Here is a 20370-nt window from a genome sequence, read left to right on the forward strand (position 1 = left end):
TCATCAGAAAAACACAAATTTCTGGAACATCGATATATGCCCTAATCTTTTCTGAATTTAATGTAGAACTGATTTATATCATATAGAATTTTAATATGTATATTATTGAGTTCTACTTTGTCTTGTTATTATTACTTCATGTAGTTCTTTCCATATTTCTAGATAACCCTAATAATTGTGATTCCTAATGGCAATAGAGTACTTCATTGTATTATCACATCAGCCTGCTGAGCCATTTCACCAAACCAATATGCAATATTCTGTTGTATGAAGGTAGCCATATTTATTTGACCCATTCCCTTTTATTAGACATTTATGTTACTTCCTGTTTGGAGTATTAATAATAATGCTACAGAAAACATCTATAAAACATAAAAACATTTTAGGCTGGGGATGGTGGCTCACTCCTGTAATTGCTGTACTTTGGAAGTCTGAGGCAGGAGGATTATTGGAGCCCAGGAGTTTGGGAGTATCCTGGGTCAACATGGCAAAACTCCATCTCTACAAAAAAATACAAAAATTAGCCATGTGTGGTGGCAGGCACCTGTAGTCCCAGCTACTTGAGAGGCTGAAGTGGGCTACGCTTGAGCCTAGGAGGTTGAGGCTGCCAAGTTGTCATCAGGCTACAGCACTGCAGCTTGGCCTACAGAGCAAGACCCTGTCTTTAAAAAAAAAAGGAAGACGATATGCTTTTACATAAACCTTTATTTGCATTTCTGCTTATTTTCTTAGGATTAATTTCTAGATGTAGAATTTCCGAGTCAAAGGGTGACGAATGTTTTAAATGTTCTTTGCCACCTAGCCAATAACATTTCAGAAAAGCCCAACCAACTTTGTTCTTAAAATTAATATATGAGAATGCCTATTTCATGGGAAATGAAAACATTTTGAAAATATTGTATAGTTAACAAAAAAATCTTTATTTTTTAAAATTACAAAGCAACACCTATCACCTGTCTGTTGCCAAAATTCAATCTTAATAGAAGTGCATGATTATTTCTTTAGATGTTGGGATGAAAGCTGGATTATCTTTTGGGACATGCCCTCTACTTTGCAGGTTTTACAGGCAGTGGTAGATGCTGTTGAGTCAGGATCTGGGTACAGTCAGTGACAGTAGTAGGATTTTTCAGTGTGTCTTTGTCAGCAATAGTCAGTTGGTAGGTCTTCTCCCATCCTCCCTTCTTAGTGGTCATTAGTGCTGTTCTCTAAATCTTTCTGGATCTTTGACTTTCAGGCACAGAGTAGGATTTCACTTCCTGGCCCCCTTGTCATTGGGTGACTGGTGACTGGGCCATGTGACCAGTTCAGGGCAATAAAATATGAGTGGAGATGCTGTGTGTCACCATTAGATCAAGCATTTAATTGCCAGTTCAAGGCTGTGCAGAGCTTTCTTTCCCTCCGCCATATGCCTGGCAATGTAGGAATTGGTGGCCACTTTCTCAGCCTGGGTTTTGGAGTGAGGAGTAAGGAGTGGTCCCACCCTCCATCTCACCCCCCACTGACCTGAGATGGATATGTAGTAGAGTGAGAAAGATGCCTTTTTTTTTTTTTTTTTGCCATTGAGATTTTGGGAATGGTTATTACCTCAGCACAAGCCAGCCGGTTCTGACTGTTATTCCTTCTCCTGTTTCCCTTCCTTCCAACATATGTGGCTAATACACCCCTATCTATCCTATAGTCATAAAGACTTTGCCATGAGCCTGATGGTTGAGAGTCAACAGAAATAGACTTGAAGCTCATATATTACATAGCTGACATAAAATGCTTATTATCTACACTTACCACTTAATTTTATAAACTATATATGACATTAAACAAAAAATAACTACTTTTGTTTATTCAGAAAGGTACAAAAGCAATTAGACTGTTGGTTGCAGGACAGGAAGGCAGGGGGCAGGGAGTAGGTGATGCTGGCCAGCTCACAGGGACTGATGTCTCACCAGGCTGGGCTGTAGCTGGTCTAGTCTGTAGCTTTAAGCTTCCCAAAGTAGTACAAAAAGGCTTAGGCCTTTATAACTTAAAAACCTGTCAAAACAGTTTTCCTCCATGTGCACAGATAGGCAGGGTGTGTGTGTGTGTGTGTGTGTGTGTGTGTGTGTGTGTGTGAGAGAGAGAGAGAGAGAGAGAGAGAGAGAGAGAGAGATTGTGAAGAAACTATTTGCCAGTGGAAAATAATGCCCCCTTTTAAACAAGCTGAAAATGTCTTGATATAAGGCAGTGTGGTCTTGCTCCGCTGTTTATAGAGGAATCCTTTCATGCAGCCATGATATATGGAGGCTTTAAACCATTGAGATCCTTTACGCTAACAGACCATTTGTCTTGGATTTTCCAGGTTTCCAGATTGTCTTCAAGGAGTACACCATTGACTCTGAGATTAGCTATTGTGTGGACAGATATATTACAAGTCTCTAAATTATCATGTTGCAGGAACTTGTCATTCTAACACTTTAATGGAGTCTAGCTCTGTGTCAGCCCTCCCTCTGTCCTGAGACTTTGTCACACGGGCAATTCAGATGTCGGTGTCTCTGCCCCGCTTCCTTGCTTTTCATTAGGATCAACATTTCCACCTCCTGTTTTCTAGTTATCTTTCTTTTTGTTTCTGTGATACTTTCAAACCTGGGATTTTCCCTTAAGGGAAAAGTGGGTCTTTTGCTTGGGAAGCGTGCTTGTCTTCCCCAGTTGCACTCCAGAGCCTTTTCTTTATTAGTGTGCTTTTAGGCTTTTGGGGAACTGAAACCTTTTGGTTGCTGAATTGTGTGTGTCCCCTACCATCACAGAAAAGAAAGAATGTGTGTTCTTTCTCTTTTAATGTCAGTTAAAGTCATGTTTAGAGAATGCTTGAGGACTTCCCTGAAGGATGCCTCAGGATGGCACCAACCCACCAGATGTAGGCACTCTGGGGTGAACATCTTTCTCCCTCTGGAAGGCTTTCCTTCTAGCCCAGTGGCTCTAGTAGTTTATCGTCTGCATCAGAATCACCAGGGTCGTTGTTATTGTGCAGATTCTTGGGTTATACCCGAGACCCACTGAGTGTGAGCCTTTTAGGGCTGGAACCCAGGAATCAGCATTGTACCAGGCAACCCAGGTTTTGAAGCCCTGCCTCCTGGCAGATCTCTCACTGGCTGCGGAGCATCTCCTAAATAAGCATCTCACTTCACCTACAACAAAGCCACTGACTCCACTGTCTCCCCAAGGCCTGGAGGGAAGGAAGGTGGCTCCCTCTCTCTTCTTCCAAAACTCTCCTTTGGAGCTGGGCATGTTGTCCTCGAATGAGAGGGACTTGCAGGAAAGCCAGTGAACAAGACTTAGGAAATGCACAAGGAGTGAAACGCAGAGATGTCAGAGCCTCTTCTGGCCAGGGATGGTGGAGAACCATGTAGTTTTTTCATGCATTAGTCCTCAAATATTTATTATGTGCTTACCATGTGCCAGACACCACTCTAGGTGCATTCTGTCCAACCTTGCATTTCCCTTCTTTTTGTCAGATACAAAAAATGAAGCTGAAATGTAAGTCCCAAATGATCACCAAATAGGCAGGACCAGCAAAATTATTAGGAGAATCAAGACAAATTTCTGGCTTTTTCTGTGTGTGCTTGTGTGTGTTGTATGTGTGCCTCTGTGTGCTTTTGTGTCACACGTACTCATGTGAGTTAGATTTTATAAAATAGCTTGTGTTTTCCAAGCGTATGTATATACTTTATTTATTTTATTAGTTCATTCAAGCATTTGTTTATTCATTCAGTAAAAAGCCATTCATTCATTCATCTAACATCTATAGTAGGTCTGCTGTGTGCCAGTCTAGTTAGTAGGTACTAGGGGTACGATGATGAGCCAGACCAAGTTCTTGCCCTCATGGAGCTTCTATTTCAGAGTAGATGATGCTCTCATATGCCTATTGAATACCTAGATGTTGTTTTGCAATTTCCTTTTCTGTAAGGATCGTCGTTTCAACAGATTGCCAAGTAGAGCCCAGGAGCCCTGCCCCCTGCTTTCCTCCTTCCTGGTTTCACAATGTCCTTTTCAGCAAAGATGCCTTTCCAGACATTTCTTTACATGTCTGAAATATTTATACACAAAACTGGGGAAGATGAATTAAAAGTGTGAACTCTACATGGCACTGAAGTCTAAAGAGGAAGTGAAGCTGTTCAGCTGAGGGTTTTGACTGGTTCCCATTGGGAAACCCCTTTCAAGCAAAACCTTCATGGAGCAACACACTTCAAAGAGGTTCCCGGTGATGCCGTGTTTAAAACTTGTTAATTGGACCTAATTGCGAACAGCTGCTCAGTTTAGCCACTGTTTGGGTTGGCATTCACCTACCATAGATCTAGGTCATCTTTTTGTTACATTACATTCATATTGGTATCGTAATATATTTGTTATAATCTTAGAATTTGTCACCATCCAAAGGATTATGAGATAATAAATAAAAACACGGAGACAACATATTTGTCAAGCCCTGAGGTCACTGCCAAGTACAAAAGCACTTGAGAGCAGATGCCTATTTGATACACTGTGTGTAGTCATGGCATTTCACTCACACACGTGGGAAGGTTTCCAACAGCAACAAAAAATCTGTGGTGTTTGCTGGAAGCACTGAATGATCTTTTATTGTCCATTTCTTCTTCGTTTAACTATTGCCTTTTAATGCCATACATCACAGAAACAAGGGGGAGACTAATAAATAGTAGTTTATTAGGTGAAATTGCTATTGGATCTACTTTTATACAATATTCACGTTTCTTAAGAATCACTTGGGGGAGCAACTTGTTGGTTAAATGTGAAGGGGTGATTTGGAAAATATTTAACAAGTGATAAGGCATGAGCACTGAGCAATTAGAAGGAATACTGGCCGTAGTAACCGGCATGGCCATACTCAGGCATACTCGTTGTGTAGCAACCAAAGTGTCTATTACAAGCAAGTTATCACTAAGGGTAACTAGAACATGATCCTGCTGGGATTCAGTGTAGAACATGCACGGCAGAGTTATCTTACTCTAGGAGTAAGAGAGCCAGGGTATTCCTACCAACTCCTGCCCATCACTGGTTGAAGGCAGTCCTGCCATGCAAGTGGCTAAGTGGGCTCTGGAGGTCTGGGGATGCCTTTATGCAAAGAAATGCTGGTTTGGCAACTGGAAGTCAGACTACTGAGTGCTGAAGTGATGAGTGCCTAGGGGTATGGGCGGACACCAGCAGTACCTGCTATGGTGGTAGGGGGGCATTTGAGGATGTTGGTGGGGCTGATCATGAAATATTTCTCTCTCTGCATTGGGCATGTCAGGAGAAATAGCCTCCCTGAGGTTATTTGAAATAAATCGATACTCAAATTACATCTTATAAATTAAATGGGATTGAGGGGGGAGCATTTAATGAAAATGGTGATGGTATTGAGAACAGTGTAAGCAGTTAACACTAATTTGTTCTTCTGTGTGATAAGCGTGGCTTCTCCTTTTTCCAGATGAGGACATTGAGGATCAGGGATGTTGAAATACTTGCCCAAGGATGCACAAGTGGAATGGTAAAGACAGGATTTGAATTCTCTTTTTCTCTCTCCCTCCCCCCTCCAACTTTTCTGTTTCAACAAAGATTTGAATACTTACTATGTTCTGGGCACTGTTTTAAGCACCACATAGCAAAGAAACAATTTTGGTCCTTTTCGATCCTGATAATCCCCCATCCCTCCCTTAAACGTTTTTCCTTCCCCAGGTCCTTCCCTAACTTTTGTGGAGCCCTGCAAGTGTAAAAACGGAGGCTCATATACCATACCTCAATATTTAAAAGTGATAAATCAAGCTGGCAAAGTGTTAAATAAAAGATGCTCCATCCTCCTGCCTTGATAAAGACACTTGTGCACAAGGGCTGCTGTGCACTGAGAATCTGTGGGGTCTTGGAGCACCATGCAGGAATGTGGTGGCTCAGAGGGTGTGAACACCTAGCCCATGGCCTGTGGCCTGTCCCTCATTTCTTCCCACCCTGGCAGTCCCATATAAGGGAGCGGTACACATATGTGTGTGGACATCCTAGCCTACACATCCAAGCTGTATCCCCACAAACAGCACCCCTTAGCTTAGGGGTGTGTGCACTGGTGGTGTGACCTGCCTTGGAGAGAAACAGGCCTGGAGAAAGCTCTGGAAGTGGAATTAAGATCACTTGGACAGGGGATTCAGGGTCTCTGGTACCCAAGACATAGTCCAAAAGAGGAGATGCAGGCTGCAGGCTCCAGGTGGGTACATCTCTGTGCCCCTGAACTCTTCACCCCATATGAAGGGCACAACCAGAGGAATACTAGGGCCCCCCCTTTCCTGGGCCTAAGAATAACCCTCCCCATTCTATTTTCTCTGCCAAATCCCACTTTCATATGTGGATATTTTTTTGAGATGTGGCCTTCTGAGGATTTTTATAAAGGAAAATGTGAATTCAAACACTCTACTTGTTGAACAGAGAGCAGGTCCATTGAGGTGGGCAGATGGTAGGTGTCACCGGAAGTGGAGGAGTGGGACTGTGGGGAGACCTGCTGGGCTCTCTGGGGCTACATGGACTTCCTTGCATTCAGCAGCCCTAGTCTACAGAGGGAGAAGCTATGCTGTCCCGGCCCTCTGTCTTGAGACCTTGATGTGTTCATCCCAAACCTCAGGAAGTGGCTGCAGTTTAGCAGGATCAGCTCTGCTTGCTGTTCACTTCTCCAGCCATGAGGACGGCAGCTCTGGATAGACGTCTAAAGCACACACGAAAGCAGTGCTTCCTTTACTGGGCCAGATTCTCCTGGGGGAGCAGACAGAAGCCCTCCAACGTGAGCAGTACGTTCTCATGCCAGTGTGCATTTGCCTGTCTCCCTTGGGGAAGGTAGGTAGTTTAAATTCTTTATTTATTAAGCCTGCACAATGTGATAGAACACTATGGGAGACAGTCCTCGATGTTTTATTCTTAAGAAAATAGGAAAGTGTATATACATTTCCCTTCCTTTAAATTCTATTCACTTCTCACTTTGTGTTAGGGGAGGCACTGAGGAATGCTGTTTTCATTTGCTTTTACTTTTAATATGGTGTTACTCAGAACCACTAGGGTATATCTATTAATATATCTGTATCTACATCTGTATCTATATCACCTATATCCATATCTATCTGTCCATCTATCTATCTATCTATCTATCTATCTATTATCTATCCATCTATATTATCTATCTATCTACCTATCTAATCTATCTATAGATAGATATATGAGAGAGGATTTTGTAAGTTTTTTTTTTTTTTTTGAGACAGGATCTCCCTCTGTCACCCAGGCTGGAGTACAGTGGCACAATCATAGCTCACTGCAAGCCTCAAACTCCTGGGCTCAAATGATCCTCCAGCCTCAGCCTCCTGAGTCGCTGGAACTATAGATACACACCACTGTGACTGACTAATTTGTTTAATTTTTATTTTGTAGAGATGGGTGGGGTCTTGCTACATTGCCCAGGCTGATATCGAACTGCTGACCTCAAGTGATTTTCTGCATCAGCCTCTCAAAGTGCTGGGATTACAGGTGTGAGCCACCACAACCAGCTGGAAGCTGGATTTTTAATGTTTCAAAGTAGAGCAACTGGGGTCACCCATTAGGTAACACATCCCAACACCTTTTCTCCTCTGAACGGCTCCCATGCTCATATCTCACAAGGTGCTCCATGCTTCAGGATGTCTCCCCTGCTCTTCAGCCTCCTCTTGCTACACGGGCCAAGGGCACTGTTTGATGTTTGCAGCTTGTCCTCTTGCCTCCCTTCAACCCTTCAACTTATCTCTTCCCATTTGCATTATCCCTTAGGTATGTTGCTCATACGGACTCACAAGGGCCGATGTTAAAATTTCAGGAATGTTGTGAGCCACTTATTAAATACAGCCATTATAAAAGTGAAATGGCCTAAACTTACATTTAAATAAATTTCATTAAAAACAAAGTAATAATGATACTCGAAATTCATTACTTTCAAATTGTTTTACTATATGTTACTATTGTCTATGCTGTTGGGGTTATTTCTGTCTATTTTAACTGCAGGGTGGAAATATTATATAACAGTGTGCTCTGCTATGCCCTTTTCCCAACTGTGTGTTTCATGATGTCTTGTTGGAGCTTGAAATCAACCATGGTTGTAGTATTTATTTCATGTAAATTGGTAAACATTATGAATCAGGAGTCCCTCCCTTACCCAGAGAGCCTGTTGTTAACATTTACCAGCACACCGTGATCTGTAGCTCTCAAATCCTTAGATCAGAGTTTCTCAGTTCTAGCACTATTGACATTTTAGGCCAAATTTCTTTGCTTTTTGGGGGGTGTCACATGCATAGTGGAATGTTGAGCAGCATCTCTGGATGCTAGTAGCTTCCCCTCCCCGGTTGTGACAACCAAAAATGTCTCCAGAGGTTGCCAAATGTCTTCTGGGGGATAAAGTTATCTCCACTTAAGTAATCTCCACTGGCCTAGACAACATTATCCTTTAATGTAAATGACTTGCTATTCTTCCCTTTTTAAACTTTAACATGCATCTGACAAATATTCAGTGCCCATTATGCCTGTAAATACAATGATGAACAAGATAAGCATTGTCTCTGTCTTCATGGAACTCCAGTCTGAAATCACGGACTAAGCTGGAAATATACTGAGTATCCACTAGGACTAGAACATGCTATCTGCATGCTAATGTGCTCAGTAGGTGATCTTGATCTTTATTTATTCCATTAACACTAATTGCAACATTGTATAATGTTTATGTTTCCCCTTCAGGCGACTGTTGTCTCCTGGGCACAGGTAGCTACCAATAGGTGAGCCCCTCAGGAGATCACTGGTATATCTAGGATGGCAATTAGCTTCTTTAATATGACAGCCTCATGACAGCTGGCAAGGAGCTGCGATTGGAAGGAACTGGAAGTCACACCGAAGCTCATTGAACAAGCATGCCATGAGTGCCATGAGTAAGTAGTCCCAGCTGATGAGCTTATCAGGGGGTTGCCAGTGGGGGGACTGCCCAGGGGGAGATGGAATGGGAGACATAGCCAGACCTCAGAAGGATATGCAGCTCCTGTGAGGACCTAAGTGGAGCTGAGTCAGCATGGCCCTGGTGAGCACACAGCAGGCATTGATCAGCCACAGACTTCAGTATTGAGACCTTCTAGGGTGGGAACTAGATGAACTGGAGGACAGGCCAGGAACCTGCACATATGAATCATGTGGGCCAAGGACCTTCCTCCCCTTTCCTACCAACATGAAGCAGACCCTTCCCCCAGGGGTCATCTTGAAGAAAAATGGGAAAGTGGAGCGTGGTAGGCGACGAGGTGCTGCAATACCAAAATATCCAGAAGGCATTTAAAATTATTGGACTAGATGACATGTAATTTTCCTTCTTTACTTAGTAAAGTGAAGGACTCTGGAGAAAGATTTGATCAATTATAGAAAATAATGAAGGTACATTTTCTTTGCGTAACTAAATATAGGGTAAGTACATTTTGCATTTGCTAAAATTGTCTTTGCTCTGCCTCTGCACACATGTGGGCACCCGTGCACACACACAAATGGCACTTCTAGGAGTTCTTCCTTGCCACCACCTCCTCTCAAGAATCAATGCTCACGAAAGCATTTGTGAGAAATGTGGAGTTTACTGTGGAGTTTCAAAGGGAAGATGATGGAGGTTTCACTGTAACCCCCACAACAAACAGATTCATATTCCGTTTTGATACTGTGTTCATCATTTCCAATATGTACGTTTTTCCTAGTTGAGTATTTGATATCTTGGAAACCAGACTCTGTCTTGCTGTGTTGGTGTGTCATAGTCTAATTGGCAGCACGTTTCCTTTGGTAACAATACATAAGACAATGGTGTGTCTTATGTTGGTGACTTCTTATATTTGTTAAGATCTTTTAAGTCTACTGCTTTGCAGTCCTTCCTCAACTGCAAGCAGAGGCTTCCCCACTGAGGAAAGTACAGTCTGGAGTCCGACCATCACTTGCTATCTCCACCATTCACAAGCCAGGTAACCTTGGGCAAGTTACTGAAGGGTTCGGGGCTTTGTTTCCCCACCTGTGCAATGGGGATAATATTACTAACTACTTCATCGGACTGTAGTAAGAGTTGAATGAGTTGATTCGTATAAAGAAATTGGAACACTGTCAGGTGGTGGTGACTTCTAGAAAAATAGTTGTTCTTACACGTGTTATCTCTTTAGTCCCCTCCCACACAGGCCCTGCCTCCTTTTACCTGTTGCTTTTTCTTTCCTCCCTTATTTTATAAATAATACTTCAGTGACCACTGTTTGCTATTTGAACACAACTTTGAGATCTCTCTTCTCCTTCCCAAATGGCTTACCTAAGTATTTACTCCAAACAAATATGTTGTCTTTTAGAGATACTCTGGTAAGTAAAGATTGCTGTATGTAGTAACATATTTTTATCATTATTTCTGATGCATCTATGGTAGATGCAAGAGATAGTAAGGTATGAACTTGACTGGAGCCGAGCTAGGTTTTTGGGGAACATTAGGAGATGGGATGGAAAAAAGATAGGTTGGAGACAGATGGCACTTGAAGAATCTCCCCTTTGAAATCTTCGGTAAAGTCTATGATGTGATACCTCTCCATACATCTCTTAAGAGACTTTGTATTTTGATGATAGCCTTGAATGCTAGGGACATCACACCAGCTAGCCCATACAGGGTGGAGAGGACTTTCGCCCTCTTCAATTCACTGTGTATGGATGGCAATGTTTCTTCCCACATATGTGGCTGGCCCTAGGAGACAAGTCAGGCGATGTGAGCTGTGGATGTGAACTGAGAGAACAGTTGGGGCTTAGGTGAAAAGTGGAGATGCAGGAACTCTTCAGATATAGTGGCCTTAGGGAAAGATAGATGTATTAGACTATTCTTACGTTGCTATAAAGAAATACCTGAGACTGGGTAATTTATAAAGAAAAGAGGTTAAATTGGCTCATAGTTCTGCAGGCTATACAGGAAGCACAGTGCTGGCATCTGCTCAGCTTCTGGTGAAACCTCAGGGAGCTTTTAATCATGGCGGAAGGGGAATGGAGAACAGGCATGCCACAAGTTGAAAGCAGGAGCAAGCAAGGGAGATTGGGGATGGGGGTAGGTGTTACAGACTTTTAAATGAGCAGGTCTCATAACATCTCACTCACTATTGTGAAGATGGCACCAAGCCATGAGGGATCTGCCCCCATGATCCAAACACCTCCCACCAGGCCCCTCCTCCAGCATTAGGGATTACAATTCAACATGAGATCTGGGTGGGGACACACATCCAAACTATATCACTAGACACTAACAAAGAGACACCTGGTCCATCTGGGTTCAAGGTGTGCCACAGGCCTGCATGTCCTCCTAAGCTTTTCCAGACCCTTGGTGCCAGAGTTCAAATGGCTGCAGTCCTGGCATATTCCTCAGTGAGACTGGACAAAATAATCCACTCCTGCAAATGGAAAATTTCTTCTGCGTAGGGTGAGCACTTCCAGCTCCAGAAATGAAACATGCTAAAGGCAGAGTGTGACTTGGCATGGGGTGACCGGTTTCCCAACTGATCGGTCCTCTACCCTGTTAGTTCATTTTGCTGACGATCTTGTCCATAAGAGCAAAGAACTTTCTAGCTGGTCACCTTTGCAACAAAGTAAGAGTTTTTGAAAGAGGATTTTAAAAAATTCTTTTTTGGTTTATTTTGGGTTTAATGAGTCAACACTTTATTTTACTATGAGTGTTTATAACCAAACCTAAATGTATGTAGGATCTTGAACTTCCCCCACAACTATTTCCTATTTGTTCCCAGAAAAATTCCAATGCCAGATTTTGCCATAGCAACCAGAGGCAAATATCAAGACAGCAATAAAGAGCAAGCTGGAAAAGGGTTTCCCTACAATGTGGCTTGAGTTTCTGTAGGGCATTCCATCCTCCGTGCGGAGCCCTGGAAGGCAAGAGGGGGCCCTGCGGTTCCTCGTGGGGGGTCTGGTAGAGTCCAGCTTTACCAGCATCCAGGACCCACTAGGAAATGTGTCTTTCAGGCAGCTGGGCTAGGGGCGGAAGGATCAGCTTGCCTGCTCCTCGGGCTTGGCACCTGTTGTGTGTTGATCTTTATTTTTGTATGTCAATTTTTCAAAATTAAATGTATTGAGTTATTATTTTTTCATTATGCTTTTCCTCTGAGCAGTTTAGTAAACAAGCCTGTTGTGTATTTCCTAATTGTCCCCTCAAGTGCTCTTTGGAAGAAGGCAGTGCATATATATAAGTAAGAAAATGGAACCAAAGAACAGGAGACTCTTCCAATACCTGCCCACGATGTCCCTCATTCTGTGTCCTTCCTTTTTGTCATGGTTGTTGTGGTAATGTTAGGAAGTCCCACTTCTTGTCCATAGGTAAAGTCATCTCACTACATGATAGCCTTCTTGCTGAAAGAACTTTGGGCTTCCGAGTTACTTCAGAAGTTTGGATTAGCGATGTGTTGTTAAATGTTTAATAACTTGCTCGCAGACATAAAATTGCTTTGATTTGTAGAGCTGATTTGCTGATTTCTGTGGTGCAAATCCTCCCACCATGGCAGATTTCTTTTTGCCAGAGTGACCTCATGAACGTGGAACTGGAAGGAGATGAACACATTTAACTCTCATGCACTGGTAAGAGCTGGCTGCCCCACACTGCTGGGTCTGTGGACTTAGGCCTGGTTTCTCAACTTCGGCACTATTGACGTTTTGGGCAGAATGGTTGTTGGTTATTGGTGGCTGTCCTGTGTATTGTAGGATGTTTAGCAGCACCTGTGGTTTCTACTCACTAGATGCCAGGAGCAACCCCTTCCCACCAAGTTGTAACAACCAAAATTGTCTCCAGATTTTGCTAGATGTCTCCTGAGGGGCAAAATCTCCCTTAGTTCTGGGCTATTCTGCATTGGTAGTGCTTAGAAGGTCCATTCAGCAGGCAGTAGGCCTCCATTGGTAGCTTTTCCATGAACCACTCTGAATATGCACCCAAACAGGTTCTCTCTTGGCATTTTGGATGTGGTGCATTGGTCTGTTCTCATGCTGCTAATAAAGACATACCCGAGACTGGATAATTTATAAAGAAAAGAGATTTAATGGACTCACAGTTCCACATGGCTGGGGAGGCCTCACAATTGTGGCAGAAGATGAAGGAAGAGCAAAGGGACATCTTACATGGCAGCAGGCAAGAGAGCTTGTGCAGGAGAACTCCCCTTTATAAAATCATCAGCTCTCATGAGACTTATTCACTATCATGAGAACAACACGGGAAAGTCCTGCCCCCATGATTCAGTCACCTCCCACTGGGTCCCTCCCATGACACATGGGAATTGTGGGAGCTACAATGGAAGATGAGATTTGGGTGGGGATACAGCCAAACCATAACATGTGGTATTGCAAAACACTGAAGGTGTGCTTCCTTGGGTAGTCTTGAGAAGTGTCATGCTGTAAGGACTTAAGGCACCAAAAAATTAAGACATAGCAGGGCCACCAGGAGAGCATCAGTGTAATTCCACTGTAGGATATATCCTACATCCATTATAGGATGGATTTTGACAGACTGCAGAGGTCCCTTAGGCAAACCTTTCCTTTGTATGGGTGAGAAACAAGACTCAGAGACAAGGTGTGACTTGTCCAAGGGCAAGATGTGGATGTGCTTGGGACAGTCACAGGGGTGTTGTGGTGAATGCTGTGAGACGCCTGTGTGACATACTGGGATTTAGAACTGACTCCAACTTGTAGCCAAATGTGTTTTGTGGGCTTTTCAATGTTGGGTTTGGATGGATATATTTTGACGTTTCCCTGTCCCCTCCCTCTCTGCCCCTTTGGAAATATCTGATCATGAAAACTGTATTATAATGAGGGACTTCTGTTTCAGATAAAACTATTCCCTTCAGCTTCAGGAGTGAGTTGATTATTCACATGTTCTATTTAGGGGGTTTAAGCTGCTAGTCGTCAAAGAATAAATGCTGAAGCTTGTCATTAATTCCTCTTTCTTTCCTCCCACATCTGCTCTGGGCCTTCTCATTGATGTAGTATCTCAGGTTACTTCCAAAATAATTTGAGAAAAGGATTTATGGAAGAAGCTAGCTTTCCAGTAGAAAAGTTTAGATGACAAGATTAATGTGATAAGAACTAAGAAAGCCCTTCCTAGTTTTCATTGAAAATGTGTTTTTAATGCCCAGAGGTGCCCAATCAAAAAGGAAATATTACAGAAGGATTATTTTCATCAACAGAGTTCTTGGGCATTGCAAGTTCCAGTGTAATTAGGGAAATAACATATGAGTACATCAGTACACTTCAGATGCCAATACGTTGGGCTTAATGAGGACAGCAAGTCTGCTTTTATTAGGGGATTGAATAAAAGTGAAAGGAGTGCTTGAAAAGAATTGGTAATTTTGGATGGGATAATTCATCACTTCGCTCCAGATCAGTTTTTCACAGTAAGAAGTGCTGGCTCTTCAGAAAATTTGGCACAACCAAAGTTTATTTTCACTACCTCCTCCTTCTCCCATTGTCCTTTGTCACCCCCCCAGCAGGTCCACAGTGATTCTGCAGGTCATCCCTGTGGGCCCTGCCCATTCTCTTCCATCAGGGGCTATCTTACATCAATCTTTCAAGGTCTCCTTAGTGATGTAGGCCAGTTGGGTTTTTGCTTTCTTTTCTCAGAGGACAATTCAGCCTCAGCGTCTTAGACTAAAAGGATTCATGCAAGGGTGTCAGATGTTATATTAGGCTAAAGGGGAGGTATTTTGGGTTGTGGGGAGCACTTAATGCAATCCTGTATGACATTCCCTACTCAGTGATGTTCAGGCTCCACAGACCAACATGGGAAGGGCTTAAGGGAGATGAGAAAAAAATCTCTTCTTCCGCAAGGATTTTCAGTTGATCAGTTTTATTACGTTTTTGTGATGAAACTATTTGCACTGCAACTAATGATTTTTTTTTTCTCAAGGTGGAAAAGGTAGGAGCAACAGCTTTCAGTTCTAAGGATACATTCTGTGGACCTTCATAAGCTCTAGGAACTAGGGGGGCAAGATTGAGGAGGAAATAGAGAAAACAATTTGCTGTATAGTATTTTCCCCCGAGCTGCCATCTGGGGCCTTCAGAGCTTAACACTGCACCCTTGCACTGTTGCACACACCACAGGAGCAATACCAAGAGATGTCAAACATGAGTGGTATTGGTCACCGGAAACAGCAGATTCCAAGTAGCTGCCTCAGCAGACTGTTCCATCAGAAGATTCATTTGTGCCAACTACTTCTTTGTCATGGGTCCTTCCTGGTTCTGCAACACAGATGTGGAAAGTGAAGAGAACATGTCATTGGATCCCATTTCTAAGAGTGGAAAATATACAATTTACCATGGGATGTTTAAGATATTAGCATATTGTTCACCATGTGTATCCAGAGCTTTAGTAGAAGTAGGTGCATGTATACATGGTGCTCCTCATTGTCAAATACTGAAGCCTGTTTCAGGCTGGGTTTGGGGGCTGGGAGTACTTATGGGACAAAGTCTGACCCTCAGTCTGTAGGCTGAGTGCCTTCTTAGTGTGTTGGGACTCAGGATCTATTTACCCTATCTATACTCACAAGCCTAATTCATTAATCAGGATGACTTACTGGGCTGTGAGACCTTTGAGGACAGGACCTTATACCTTTATCTTGTGCCTCCCATGCCTAGTATAGCACCAGGCACGTAATAAGTTTTTCTTAAAAAAGTATTTTACAGCTTTATCAAGGCATATATGATGTAGGATCAACTGTATGTGTTTAAAGTTTTCCGCTTGATGAGTTTTGATATATGTCTATACCCATGAAACCGTCACTGCAATCAAGATAATGAACACATTCATCAGCCCTAAAGTTTCTCATGTCCCTTTGCAAGTCGCCCCCCTTCCTCCCATTGTTCTCAAACAACCACTATTCTGCTTCCTGTCACTACAGATGAGTTTGTGTTTTTCTGGAATTTTATATAAATGGAATCATACAACATGTACTCTGTTTTTCTTTCTGGCTGTTTTTACTCAGCATAATTTTCTCAAGATTCATTGAAGTTCTGTATATTAATAATTTGCTACATTTCATTGCTGAATAGTATTCCATTGTATAAATCATAAAAGGCACCTAACAAGTGTTTGTGGCTTTACATGGATTTGAAAATTAATTTTTAAGAATATAATTGGGAGAAAAGCAGACAATGGGATACCACTCTATTCTTGGTGAGTGGGTTCACTCAGGAAGTGGAAATAGGGAAAATAATTTGCTGTATAGTATTTTCCCCCGAGCTGCCATCTGGGGCCTTCAGAGCTTAACACTGCACCCTTGCACTGTTGCACACACCACAGGAGCAATACCAAGAGATGTCAAGGAGATAATTTGGCATGGTAGAGACTTTTGTTGTCATTCAATATCTATTTTTCCTTCTTTGTTAGTACTGGAGTACCTGAGTTTTGGCTGGGCACAGAACTGTCTGGAATACAGACTACAGTTCCCAGCCTTCTGTGCAGTTCTGTGTGGCCATGTGACTAAGTTGTTGTCAATATGAGGTAAGCAGAAGGGGTCTGTAAAACTTCTTAAAAGTCTCCTTGAAGGAAGAGGGATTTCCTCTTCTTCTTCCTGTTCCCTGTTGTCTGGAAAGTGGCTGCAATGTCTGGAACTCTGGCAGCCATTTTGGACCAGAAGAGACCTTGAGAATGGCAGATGCTCATAACAGAGCAATAAAGTAGAGCAGGTCTGGGCCCCTGACACCATCGAGTGCCATGGCAGACCTGGACTACCTCCCTCCAGGCTTCTCAACTGATAAATATAAATTTTGATCTTGGCTGGGATGCCTGTATTCCCAGCACTTTGGGAGGTCGAGGCAGGTGGATCACTTGAGGTCAGAAGTTCAAGACCAGCATGGCCAGTATGGCGAAACCCCGTCTCTACTAGAAATACAAAAATTAGCTGAGTGTGGTGCCACACACCTGTAATCCCAGCTACTCGGGAGGCTGAGGTAGGAGAATTGCTTGAATCTGGGAGGCGGAGGTTGCAGTGATCCGAGATCATGCCACTGCACTCCAGCCTGGGATACAGAGCAAGACTCCATCTCAAAAAACAAACAAACAAATAACTAACTAAATAAATAAATTTTGGTCTTGTTTAAACCACTGCTGTTTTTGTGGGAGTTTTTGTTTGTTTCTTGCAGACAAAACAATTCTAACTGATACAGTTAGTAAGATGGAGTTAGTTAGAACAAGAGGGAGCTTAATGTTACTGGAAGATTGTTTCCATCATGCTAATATGTCCATTTCCAGTGTATGGATGTTACTGAATAGAAACCTAGTATCAACTATTAGAATCTCTTTTCATGAGTTCTGGAAAAACCCTGACAAACCATTCTTAAAATTCCCCTTTTCCCAATCATGTAACTCAAGCCCCGTCTATTTGTAGCCATCATTAACATTTTAGACTTCTTAAAATTACACTTATTTTACATTTATTGACTTTTAACGTGGTGGCTCTGTGGTGGGATGTGGGGTTAACCTAACATCATTACAAAATTTACAAATCATAGTTACGGTGGTTTATTTGGAAATGTTTTCTGTAGATGCCCAGTCTCATTTATTACATATGAATTTTTGTTATGTTTAATCCCTAGTGTTGGTTTGGCTTGTGACTCTCATTTTTTATTTGAAATATTTCAAACATACATAAAAGAGTGTATGTCCAGATGCCATTTATCTAGCAAACATAACTCTGTAGAACGGTAGTTGCCAACTTTATTTATTAATGTAGCAGCGGAAGCCTTTTTGCAATGGCATCCTATGCAGAAGCCCAGTATATAAAACATCTCAGAGCTTCTCTGGTTGAAGCAAAAATGGAGGGCTTGGAGCCTTCCTAGATTAAACTCCACCTTGGCCACCCCTTTCTACACCATGGTAGCCCCTGAAATCTGCTCACACAGCCTGATGGTCCTGTGAGCACAGCTGAAAAGCACAGATTAAGAACAGGTTCAAGAATCAGAAAGCAAGCTAAACACGGTGATCAGATCAGCCATAGCAGGTGATCCGGTGTACAAATATTAAAGCCCATCCGTTTTATTCATAGAGGAGCCTCTGAGATTCTCATTCAGAACTCTGTGCTCTTATGTTAGCCACAATTCTAACAAGCTTTGCAATCTGGTTTCTCAGTCATGGAAGAATAGAAGAACAACTCAGGGGAGGAAGAAGTCAGACATAGCCAGACATGGCTGCTAGCAGTTCCACCAATGAAAGAGACCAGAATGTTTAAAACAGGCAAACACAAAGCGTGAAAAACTAGAAGCTAAAACTTCTGAGGTCATTTAAGGTAAATGTAGTTCCCTAATGTATTCCAGTGGGTTATGAGGGCATGATTTTATATATTTACATCTAGAGAGAGTGTGTGTGTGTGTATACATATATATGCATGTATAGATGCATAAATATATATGTATATATATAGATTTAGTGAGTGTGTGGTTGTATAAAGTATGTGTATACATAAATACATAAAATGTTTGTATACTTATAAATATATATTATATATGTAAATAATATGCATATATACATATACAATATTTTGCTTAGTGGTTATAGTGATGATTCTGAGAAGAAAAGCCTCATATTTTCTGTTAGTCATTCTGTTTACAGTAATAACAATAATACTTACTGAAACAATTTTTATGTGCTAGATACTGTTCTGTTTTGTGTGGTTAATTTATTTACTCTTTCTACTTTCTGAAGCAGGGACTATCATTATCCCTGGAAGCGGAGAGAAGTTCCGTCCCTTGCCCAACATCACACCGCAAGCATGCATTGGAGCTGAGATTCAGACCCAGGCATTCAGGGTCCAGGGACGATGCTCTTAATATATTCCATATCTTAGGAGAATTTCTCCTATTTAAACAATAAAAGTGCAAAAATCTTGTGGCTAGCCAAAATTTTCAGTTGTTTGGAAAACTTATTTATCCAATAAGTGGAGAACTCACTTGTCCTCCAACAATTCTGGATAAATGAAAGAACGAATTGAACTGAGACTGGTATCCGGGTCTCCCAGTACTTTGTAGTTCCTATCCATATGGCTTGTCAGGAAGGCCACAGGGAGGTAAACTAACTCGAGCAGGTCTGAGTAACCAGAAACAATCCCACATCAGACTGTTGGCAGTGGGAGTGGAACACTCAGAGCTGAACCGCGTGCAAGATGCTTGCATTTTCATTTGCAATGTTGTCATCTTCCTTATGGCTCAAGAGGTATTTTGGAGTTGACATGAAGGCTACTGTAATTTTTAGAGGCTTTTTGCTTTCTGGCTTGTATTTACATATTGTGGTAGAAGAGTCAGAAGACCTCAAGCTTCAAAAGTGAATCTTGTTGCAACTTACGAAAGCACCACCCTGTGGGGTGCAGCTCTCAGCATGTGTCACCCCAGGCGCTGTGATTTCCCTGGCTTCATCCAACTTTGGTTGCTGTTCTTCATGCTCAGGAATTCTGCAATTGCCATAGCTTTTGCTGTTGTTATGTCTGTAGGTATGGACTCATTTCTACCATTCTGGAATGAAACATTATTTCAAGGAAAGCTTCTTATTGTAAAAGGTCCACACATTCAGAAGGAAACTGGGAGCACATTTTCTCATAGGCCTGAAGCATTGACTGACTATGCGTCTTTCCCCTTAGCGTTGTCATCATATTGTAAGTGGATGAGTCATGGACAACATTTTCACACACATACATGAGGTCCGTCGACCGGTCCTTAGGACAACTAGATTTCTTTTCTTTCTTTGTTTTAAAGAAGAAGACAAGTCAAGATACAGCAGATAAAAATGCTCAGCACATTTGCTGAAATCTTAGCAAAATCAAATTACTAGTAATTTGTTAATCACACTATACCTGTTTTGAGCCAATCCTACTTAACCCATCCTCCATCTTCCTCATGCTTGCCTCCCTGGTAAACTCCTATTTATGTTACAAAGATCAGTGTTTATGTTACTACTTTTGTGCTATTTCTGAACATTAAATGTACTTCTGTTGTAGAACATATCTCATGGAATAGTTATTATCACATATCCATTGCCCTTGTTAGGCTGTGAGTGAGCTTTCTTTTTTTTTGTTTCCTTCCTTCCTTCCTTCCTTCCTTCCTTCCTTCCTTCCTTCCTTCCTTCCTTCCTTCCTTCCTTCCTTCCTTTCTCTCTCTTCCTCTTTCTCTCTTTCTTTCTTTCCTTCTCTCTCTCTCTCTCCCTCTCCCTCTCCTTCTCCCTCTCCCTCTCCCTTCCTTCCTTCCTTCCTTCTCTCTCTCTTTTTCTTTTTTTTTGGTGTCACTCTGTCACCCAGGCTGAAGTGCAATGGTATGATCATAGCTCACTGCAGCCTCAATTTCTCA

General features: G+C 42.2%; 1 protein-coding gene across 1 annotated transcript in view; it reads left to right on the forward strand.

The window, feature by feature from the left end:
* The window catches only part of LOC102125253 (GDNF antisense RNA 1), a 37249-nt gene extending 17226 nt beyond the window's left edge, over positions 1-20023 (forward strand). Inside the window, exons 4-12 of the mRNA XM_073993181.1 lie at positions 5456-5515; positions 6632-6840; positions 7426-7521; positions 8755-8942; positions 9381-9462; positions 12515-12633; positions 16427-16540; positions 18167-18323; positions 18740-20023. Of these exons, the coding sequence (XP_073849282.1) occupies positions 5456-5484 (29 nt within the window). The 3' untranslated portion in view covers positions 5485-5515; positions 6632-6840; positions 7426-7521; ... (4 more) ...; positions 18167-18323; positions 18740-20023. The remainder of the gene's footprint in view (positions 1-5455; positions 5516-6631; positions 6841-7425; positions 7522-8754; positions 8943-9380; positions 9463-12514; positions 12634-16426; positions 16541-18166; positions 18324-18739) is intronic.
* Positions 20024-20370: the final 347 nt, after the last annotated feature.

Source organism: Macaca fascicularis, chromosome 6, assembly GCF_037993035.2.
Source record: "Macaca fascicularis isolate 582-1 chromosome 6, T2T-MFA8v1.1".
NCBI lineage: Eukaryota > Metazoa > Chordata > Mammalia > Primates > Cercopithecidae > Macaca > Macaca fascicularis.